Source organism: Vespula pensylvanica, chromosome 10 (assembly GCF_014466175.1).
Source record: "Vespula pensylvanica isolate Volc-1 chromosome 10, ASM1446617v1, whole genome shotgun sequence".
NCBI lineage: Eukaryota > Metazoa > Arthropoda > Insecta > Hymenoptera > Vespidae > Vespula > Vespula pensylvanica.
The window spans coordinates 3367288-3377685 of NC_057694.1; the positions used below are offsets into that span (position 1 = coordinate 3367288).

Below are 10398 nucleotides of genomic sequence, written 5' to 3' on the forward strand. Positions count from 1 at the left end.
TGAGTGTCTTATTATAGATAAAACAAATCTCTACTATTATCGGCACTATACTACTCGATCGATAGAATACGGCTTGTTACTATTATCGGCACTTTTATGTCGGTAAATAGTACTCTACTATTTCAATCTGTTGCGTCCTATGGTCCTTTAAATGGAATCAAGACATTTAATAAAAAAAGAAAAAAGAAAATAAATTTCTTTATCGAAAGAGAAGTATATTAATAATTATATATATATATATATATTGTATAAAAAATTTGTATGAATTATTTTGCACTAAACACATATTGACTGAATTTTTTGTTAGCCTGTTCCTTATGTGCCCATGAAAATTATAGACAATTAGTTAATGTATATTTATAGCAATGTTGATTAAAATAAATAACTGATAAGAAGATTCACACGTTGCTCCTAATTTGTTGACCGCTTTGTGATATAAACGGATGCAATCTATCAGCAGGAGGCCAATGTAAAGGTGTTGCAAGGATATGTGCCATTTCTCCGGCATGGCCTGAAAACAGATTGAATTAACGAAGAACAATCGTTGTATAACTTTTAGTCGCTTAACATACATCGATTATAATTATCTGCGAGTCTAATAAAAGGATATAGCATAGGTAGTTCACCGAATCTTGTTGATTCCTCTAATTCAGTTTCTTGTAGAATCTCCTAAATTAATAAAGTACGTAAGAATTTATAATAGATATTGTTAACAATGCAGAATTCAATATGTTCTCATTACATTTTGATCATTTTCATTGAATCTTGATGTAGTCATTGATTCAAAGCGACGATTTTCATTAGTTCGTAATTGTTTCGGTGCTTCGGTAATTAACTCGTTGAATCGTGCGGCAACTTGTTTCCATTTTGTTAGATCGGCTGGCTTTATAAATTATAAACTCGTTTACGAGGATGTATTTTAAAAGATCTTTGTTTCGAGGATCTTACTTTTAACGTGAAAAACACGGGTAAAAGAGCTATAGGTAAAGGAGATCCTTGTAATTCTGTTCGTTCGGAAGGCGGTCCAGAAAGTGTCAAATGTCTAATTAAATCTAGAAGATCAGTCAGAAGTTCGCTATGACGACCACTGACATCTTGTCTTATTAAACCAAGGGCGTCGCGTGCGACTACTCCTGCCGTTACTCCAGGATTATCAGCTAATTGAAATAATAATATTCCTTATTCGCATCGCATTATATGTTTCTACAATGTTAACAAACTCATTACGAAATGACACGATTACAACATTTACGTATTTCTCTTTCATTTTATTTTTGCTGACTGCAAAATAATACGCAATAACGTTTTACTTTTCGAAATATGGCATGTGAAGAGTCGAAGTATTTAGAACGACGAGTTTCAATCATTTCGTAAGAATTTTACAGATGCTGGTTCATCGTAATATTTTTTATCATTTATATTATACATTTGTACTTACGAGATGTTGTAGTATAAAGTACATTTTTCTAGTAAAAAAAAAAAAAAAAAAAAAAAAAAAAGGAAGAAAGAAAGAAAGAAAAAGAAAATAAAGAAACAAAGAAGTTAAACGTTGAATTTTTTGATCGTTATAAAGATCGATTAAAAAGAAGATCGAGATAATAGATGGAATAAATAAATAAATTACGATTCAAACAAAGAAAAGAATTACACTCAAGCTAAGAAACTCCAAAAAAAGAGAGTGTTAAAAACATTTTGATAACGTAATTTTCTAATAACCCAAAATTAATTCTTGAACATGTTGCGGCATGACGGGTTTTTTCAGACGACTTAAAAAAAGTTGCAAAGCAGCAGCGCATTCCAGAGCAACATCATCGCCAAGCTCGAATTGTGGCTTTTCTCCCTTTTTTAACGAATTCAAGATTCGATGTCTGAGCTTACGGCGTCCTGCTCTACGAAATAGGCCTTCCTCTCGTGCGTCTTAAAGATTATTTTTTTTATTTTGTTATTTATACTTATCATTTAAGTGTATTTTATATATGTTATTTATAATGTTATTCAAAAAACGAACGATCGACGTTATACGAAACTTACGTTCTTTCAGAAAATGAATGATTTCTTTGACCACCAAGAGAGATTTTTTCGATATTATTTCATCGCCTGCATCCTGCCTGTTTTAATAAACAATTAATATAAATAAATAATAAAATATATAAATAAAGTATATGTAACAAAATATATCAATTTTATTTTTCTTTTTTCTTTCTTTCTTTTTTTTTCTATACGATAATTATATCGATCATAAAATGTCCGATTTTTTTTTGCGAAACGAACCAGAGATATCGTTCGACGGGCTTATCACATATTCATGAGGCATACGTTTTGATAATCTAATCGGGAAACAGATTAGCTATATGCTGTATTGCGGTTTAGCACTATTTCGAACAATACGCGTAATATCGCGAATTCGTGAATAATTATCCTTGACACGTAGGATCGAGCGGCTATAATAGATACGCGACATGGATATGATAAAGAATCGCTCGATGCACTAATTGCATTTTTTAATGTTTCTATTGTTAACCATTCAAATACCTTCTTCAGAGATTTATGAATGTAATGAAAATGTGAACCACTAATAATACCATTATTGTTATTTATATATATATATATGCACTGAATTTCCTAGTCATATAAAATATTTTTAATGCTTTCGTAGAATCGAATAAATACATATCGTTTGAATTCCTTCGATAAACAATGAATATCCATCGGACACCGGTAAATAGAGATTTAATAAGCGCCATATCATACTGTCAATTATGTGTACGATATACTATACGAAGAAGCAGTACGATCAATTATGCTTCCTGTTTCATTTAATTCCAATTATAATTATTATCACGGAAATATAAAAAAGAAATTCACTTCCGATCACTATCACGGAAGTATAAAAAGAGAAAAATATAAATAAAATAACTCTTACGATCAATAATATTGCACAATGATCTCGAAAAATGAGAAGAACAGAAACAGGAAAGAGAGATGAGGAAAGAAAATATTTTTCATTGGAATCATAACAATCTCAAATACGATCGTTCGAAGACGAGCTTATAAAAACGCGAGAATCATTCAGCACTGGTACATAAGTAAGTAATATGACGAGGATTATTGCCATCTCTGTTAGAACCATTTTCTTTTGCGTGTTTGCAGATGTAGTTCGTGGATCGCAGAATTATTATTGGAATAACGCAAGAACGAGATTTCCAAAACATGCTTCCTGTACCTCGTGTAATCGAGACTGGGCAGACACCTTGTCATCTCCCTGGTAAGAGGCTTAATGATAAAAAGACAGGATAAAAAGAAAAACAAAAACGTTCGCCAAATTTAGAGATTAAACAACGAGAGACCCATTTAGTCTGACATCTTGTCGTATCTCCTATAAGAGGCTTCATAGTAAAATATAAAAAAGGTTGCCTAATGAAAAAATAAATTTTTTAATCTTTTTTCAAAAGCAAGAGGAAAAATGATAATCTGATTAACAATCGACGAATAAACGTAAGTAATTAGGATTCATGGCTTTTTTTTTAGGTATCCAAGACAAAACTACGAGGAAGTATCAAACAACAGGGAATATCTTGATTTCGCTGAAAAATCCTACAACGAATGGGTTCCTTCAAGCCCAATGTCAACGTCTTATTCTCTCAACAAATACGAACACCCATCGAGAAACGGAGGTGACGATCCCACAGACGTCGCAATATCCGGAACGGGAAATCCGTACCAACATGAAGATTCCTTTGAAGATCGAGAATCACAAAGGTTCGATCCTTATTTGGCTTCTAAGACTTCCACCGCTTCATTAAGCCAAGAAGGAACGTTAAACCAACATCCTTTTATGTTAATGACAAACTCTGACAATAATAATAGATTACTGAGTCGAAACTATCGGCCTCAAAAGTTTCATGAATTTGGTGATCACTCGATAAGGAATGTCGAGAACAATCAAGAGTACAAGGTCGATCGATCGAATCGAATGAATGAAATTCTTTATCGAAAGGTTCAATCATTACCGCAAGAAAATACCAAGGATTATCAGCCCTCGAAAAAATTTCTAGTCGTTTATCGTGCCGATCAAAATGAAAATTCGTTCGAACTCGAGGATGATACATCGATCTTCGAGAAATCTGATTCCGCTGATGTATTTAGAGAATCGAGAATTCCTCCTGAGAGTTTAGAGGAGATCGATGAATCGGTTTCTTACGTAGATTCGAATTCTTTTTTTAGACACAATCCTTCGGAAGATAAAATTATCGATTCCATGCCATTCGTCGATAGGTCTAAGCTGTTTCTAAAAGAACAAAACAAACATAATAATTATTATGATTTGTTAAAGAAATCTAATATCCCTAAAACTGTACGATTTATCGATAGAGATCAGCTGTTTCCCGATTATAAAGAAGTTGCCTCGTTTTGGCAGTTTCATCGGGATAAATCATCAGAGAGTCTAACACCCAATAAAGATTATAAAGCGAAAGAATCTACGAGAGATGGCTCTTTTTTCGGCCAACATGACATTACTAATAACGAGAAAGAAAAGTTATTTCCCATGGAAGGATTAAATATGTTCAACATGGAACATAATGCTACCAAGGGAACTTTTTTAAAGTTTGACCCCGATATTTTAGATGATATTGAAAATCCTCCTACTGAACCAACAGAACCAATTACTATGAGCGAATCTACAGAGAGTTCGATGATGACAGAGAATTAATGATGATAATACGATTCCTTTGTGCTCAACATTTTCTATGCTCTCTTATTTTCTTTTGCTTACTCGATAGTAAAGATGTATGTATATAGAATATATATAATAGAAAGTATCGTACTTATAAATTCTCCTATGAATACGCCGAAAGTTATGTATATTGAAACTTCGAATATCACTTTATGTATTTTATAATATAATAAAATTTGAAAATTGATAAAAATAAAAATATGTTACACATAAAACCTTTGTTTTTCTTTTTTTTTTCAAATATAAAAGTTTTCTCTTTACATAAGCCGTATTTTTGAAACAGAATATCTTTCATTTTTCTTTTATGTATCACTTCAAACAATTTATCTCTATTGCTCCCTATAAAATAAAAACTTTCGATTACGATTGAGAGAATCCAGGAAAAGGAAGATAGCTTTTAAGTTGAGAATATACGGACATTTTAGAATAAGACGTTTGTACTTATCGACATTTACTTTTATACAAGATTTATCAAGAGGGCAGAGATTCTTATTAAAGAAATGAAGAAAACATGTTAAGTGTAAATATATACATCGTTTAAGATGGAAATGAAATATTCTGAAGAAATTTTGTTATTAAATTCTTAGTTCAATCCAATGTATAAAATTAATCTCAAAACTCAAAATTAAAAATATTTCATAGGTTTCAAACGTCTGCTTCTTAATTATGCATATATATTCGGTATATTAGGGAATAGATAATTTATAAATATAAAAATATAGCTGCAAATAATTGCTTGAAATATTTGCTTTCAAATATTCAGATACAATATATAAAATAATGTGTTATCGTATTGCAAAAAGAAATTTTTTTTCGCATTATGCGTAAGGAAGAGATTTCGTAATATAAATGCAAAATTCGCATCGTTGTTATTTACGCAAGAACAAAATGCCAAATATTATTTAGCTCACGCATTTTAAATATTATTTGATTTACGCATTTCGCGATCGCCATGTGCAGCAATTTCGAAATTGGCACGATTAACCTAATGAAAAGTGAAGCCAGACGTCATCGATATGACATTGTGTATTTTCGATGCGTATGCGATTGTGCAAACTTGCATACCAATATTTCGCATGAGATGGCAAAATATGTGTGGCAGTGATTTCTTTAAAAACCTGGATCGAATCGTTCGTCTTCACTTCGGTTCTTTAGTTCGATCTCTTAACAACAGTTTGAAAAAAAGAATCATGCGTCTTACGATCGTGCAGTTCCTTTTGATGCTGGTCCTAGCTTTGGCTGTAGCTGGACCAGTATCAAAAATTTCTGAGAAGAAATCTTTGGTCGATAATACGAAACTGGTAAAGGAGGTTCCGAAGATCGAAGAGATCGGCGATGAAAAGGATCGATCGAAGAAATCTACTACGACTTTCTGCGTGGAAATCCGACCTGGAAGCAACGAACCTGTACAGATACCTTGTGCTTGCAAGAACAAGGAAGGAAACGTTCCACAATTAAGCGTTCAACAAACTCCCGACAGCCCAGCTCTTTATTCATCCCCTCAATCGGTCCCAGCACATCCTCACAGTCCTCAGAGCGTGAATATTATCCATGCACCATCTCAGCCACCTCAAACATTAAACATCATTCAACCAGCACCGACTCTGCACGCCGTACAGTTCCTACAACCTCAAGGCAATAATCCACCGGCTATCCAAACCCTTAATTTCTTGCAACCATCTGCCCAATTATCCGAGCCAGCACATCAATCTCTTCACATCACACTGCCATCGAAGCCAGAATCAGAATTATCCGAACCTGTTTATTCTGAGAAAATTATCCTGCCACCTTCCGAATCTGCACCTCAGCCAGAATCTCAACCAGCTCCTCAGTCAGCTCCTCAGCCATCTCCTCTGCCAGTCGTTCAGCCAGTCGTTCAGCCAGCTGCTCAGCCAGAACATGGCGAGCACTCGCATAAATCGGAAGTTCATGTGTCGGTTATGACCGAAGACAAGAAGGATAACGAGGAACAAAAACCTTACTCAGAGGTCGTCGTACAACCTCCAAGACCTGTCGAAACTATCAAAGTGGTACCAGTGGCTCCGATTCGTCAACCCTATGAAGAACAAGTCGTCGTTGTGCCAAATCCTGTTTTAGTAACGAATCAACAGGAAAATTGCCCTCCTGCTAGTATTGTTCAAGTACCATCGGTTCCTTACGGAGCGAACTACGAATCGGTCATCCAAGTACCAGGATCAACGTTTCAACAATCAGGACCATTTCACACCGAATGCAGCTGCAAACAAACGCATCCAGCACATCCAGATGCATCTTCCTCATTAAGGACTCATTTTAAGGACAAGGGTACGAAGATTATACCAATGATCATCTATCCTCCTGCTGCACCATCCGCTCCTGTATCATCACCCGCTCACTATACCTCGGAAGTGGCTTCTCTTTCTCGCCCATCTAACTTTCCAATGGTCATTATGCAGACGACAAGAAATAAGGACGGAATGCAACCAGAAGAAATGGTAAATAACTGATTATTTCAACTAAACACCAAATTACACGCATTGAAATTCATTTTAATTAAATTCATAAATTTACTATTGCAGTCTGATATGAAAACCTATAAATCTATGGACGGCTCGGCTCGTTATAGCTATGATCAAAATCCAAATATGTACTACGATATGAGTACAGGAATGCAACTTATGGATATCGGCCGTCAAGCTGTCCCGACTCTCGAAAATCGAAAAGAAGAAGAAAACATGATGAAAACGAGCGGATTGCTTAACGAAACTCTGAAACCTAGATTCACAAGAAACGATAAGGATGCCAAGATAAACGAGAAAACAATCGAGGAGAAAACTTCATCGACGAATATCGCTTAATTCGAAGGACCGGCTTTCAACATTTTCAGTGGATAATCCATTAAAATTACTTTGAAACGTCTCATTCTCATATGTCTTCTCTATTTTCTTATTGTTTATCTTGTATCTTTCGAAATATTACGATCGATAAGATGTACAAATAAATAAAATATAAATAACATGATGTTACCTCTTTGAAGTCTGTGTACCCATCCTTTTTTTTTCAACGATTTGATTTCTTTATTTGTAACATACTCACAAGCGCTTTACCTTCGATTCGAATAACAAAACATTTCGTATGCTAAAATATCTTTAACACGAGATAGATTTAAATAAGGTTAAGAATTTCTCTTAACGTATCCGATCTCAATAAGCGTTCCAAATATTACGATTGAATGCCTAATAGCGCGTTTTTATTGAATTAATTTTATATTAATTTTTAATTAAGCGTCGTATTTGCACACATATATCTGAGATTTCATTGGTCGAAAGAAAAATAATATCGTTGTCTGCGATAAGATGATGTTTTCTGCATCGTTAAGGTGAATTTTCAATGATTATAAAAAAATTAATTTCGTTTACGCTAACACGTACCTATCATATCAGTGCATAAGCTTGTGTAGATTATATCTTTCTTACTCGTAACATAACAATCGAATTAGTGTGAGTTAGAATAGGTAGTATTAGTAATCTTTGAATTTACACTTTTCAATTTCTCATATCTATATCCTTCTTTGACGATGGCGTGCGTCTTGTAATGATCTATGTTTGATATCACGCAGTACGGTATGCATTTGTTTTACGATATAAATGCATAAACAATAATAAATATAATTGATATATATATATAATAACTAGTACTATATAAATTTCTGCTTCCTATGCTATAAAAATATTGTACACTTTTAGTCGCTTATCAGCTTAAAATATACGGTTTTATTGTTATATTTTACGGGTTCTAAAAAATTTACAATGATGTCCTACCATAGAAACATACAATTTATCTTTCCCAATTCTAGATATTATTTTTATTATTTTGTAGTTATATAACCATTAATAAACTTTTCAAAAGTTTTAAATTTGTTTCAACAATATTTATTTAACAGATCTTCAATTGTTGATCGTGGGCAATGTGACCATAGAATCAACGCATCAATTTGCTAACTAATATCATTTCTTTTCAACCAAAAAAAAAAAGAAAAGAAAAGAAATACGAAAAGAAAAGAGAATATGTACATATATATATTATTTATATGAAAAATAAAATTCTTAATTTAATTTAATTTAACTTTAGAAAAGTAGAAGAAAATAAAAAAATCTGGATAAGTTTTTCGAAAGATAAGTGAAAGAAAAAAAAATATTATTTTCTCGTAAAAAGAGAAAAAATGTATGAAACACAATTCTAATAATAAAAACGTATAAAATATGAAATTATTCGTGTATGTGTGGCAATGTGAGGTCAGAGACGAAATGCATAAAGAAAAAAACATAGGAAAAAAATAAGAAACCATTTATGAGTAAACCTCCAAAGAAATTTACTCGTAGTCATTCAATGCCTTTTTACTAGTTAATTACAACCAATCACTCATGCCAATTGGGATCTTTTGTTCTCGACATGATTGAGTAAGCAGAAGGACTTAAAAATTTACTCACTACTTAAGAAGTTCTGCGATGGCTCCAAAACACTCGTCCGCGATTTAGGTCGAAATTGTGGGTGGATGATTCGTAGCTGGTTGAAAATGAGGTAGGTCGACATCGAAGTTGGTCGAGATCCTCTTCGGTGATGCACTGACTCTAATTCGCGGTAGTTATTTATTAACGAACGATCACTGAATTTATTTCGCGAAATTCTATTATATATTATAAATACAGTCTGTGCGACTGTTAAGAAAGCAAATAACTTTACGAACAAACACTGACTCTAACGACTGCATTGCGCGCAGTCTATGCAAAAACACTTATGGTTTAAATCGCGAAACACGAACGATCAAACACTGCTTCTACTTCGCGAATTTTTGATTTTTATTTTAGTGCTACAAACATTCGATTACTTTATTGCTACACGCGCGATTGCAATGAAGTTCTGAAACAAAAAGATACAAACAAAATAATTAGTATCACTGTTATAATAAGAAACTGTATAAATTATTCAAGAAATATGTGATATAGAGAAATATACTTACTTTAAGCTTTCGTTGGTACTTGCAGGAAAGACATTCTGAGAAACTTTCAATGTTTACTCGTCGGGATACAAAGAAAGTCTGATCCAGAAACTCTCAAAGTCGATCAAGCCTAGATTTTGTTGATGTTCCACGTAGCCAACGACCGCTAGTTCAAGGTTTAAGTCTGAAAGAAAATACTTTGAAATTAATTTGTATTTAACAAGTGTCGTCTAATATTTAAACGAATGTATTATCGTTTAAATATTAGTTTTCTGTACATGGTGTAGATTATATTTTGTTTAAATAATTATAAAATTACCGAAAATATTAATATTTTAATCCCAAACGTTTGGAAAGAGAGATCTCCGACGTTTACTCGTCGAAATGCGAAGGAAGACTGGATCGATAAATATCAAAGTCAATAGAAGGTTTGTTTTGTTTATATTAAATGTATTCTACGACCCAGAGACCAAAATTTAATCGTATTGAAATGTTAAAGTAAAATTATTTTATATTTAATGTGCGTCTCAAGTCATGTAATGTTTAAACGAATGTATGATTGTTTAAATATTAGTTTTCTGTACATGGTATACATTATATTTTGTTTAAATAATTATAAAATTACCGAAAATATTAATATTTTAATCTCAAACGTTTGGAAAGAGAGATCTCCGACGTTTACTCG

General features: G+C 32.9%; 3 protein-coding genes across 4 annotated transcripts; 2 read left to right on the forward strand and 1 right to left on the reverse strand.

Moving 5' to 3' along the window:
* Positions 1–265: 265 nt before the first annotated feature.
* Positions 266–7899, reverse strand: LOC122632514. The gene is made up of 7 exons (XM_043819379.1): positions 7742–7899; positions 2032–2108; positions 1717–1917; positions 949–1157; positions 743–883; positions 573–669; positions 266–511 (listed from the first exon to the last, which is right to left on the reverse strand). Exons 1-7 carry the CDS (start codon positions 7762–7764, stop codon positions 399–401), a joined length of 861 nt encoding a protein of 286 aa, XP_043675314.1. The 5' UTR covers positions 7765–7899; the 3' UTR covers positions 266–398.
* On the forward strand, positions 2915–4877 carry LOC122632510. 2 transcript variants are annotated; one of them, XM_043819373.1, is made up of 2 exons: positions 2915–3409; positions 3529–4877. In XM_043819373.1, exon 2 carries the CDS (start codon positions 3623–3625, stop codon positions 4709–4711), a length of 1089 nt encoding a protein of 362 aa, XP_043675308.1. In that variant the 5' UTR covers positions 2915–3409; positions 3529–3622; the 3' UTR covers positions 4712–4877. The 2 variants fall into 2 exon arrangements, with proteins under 2 accessions (XP_043675308.1, XP_043675307.1); XM_043819372.1 differs by having other exon boundaries at positions 2915–3265.
* On the forward strand, positions 5896–7750 carry LOC122632508 (bromodomain-containing protein 4-like). The gene is made up of 2 exons (XM_043819369.1): positions 5896–7209; positions 7294–7750. The coding sequence occupies exons 1-2, from the start codon at positions 5926–5928 to the stop codon at positions 7570–7572; spliced, it is 1563 nt and encodes a 520-aa protein (XP_043675304.1). The 5' UTR covers positions 5896–5925; the 3' UTR covers positions 7573–7750.
* Positions 7900–10398: the final 2499 nt, after the last annotated feature.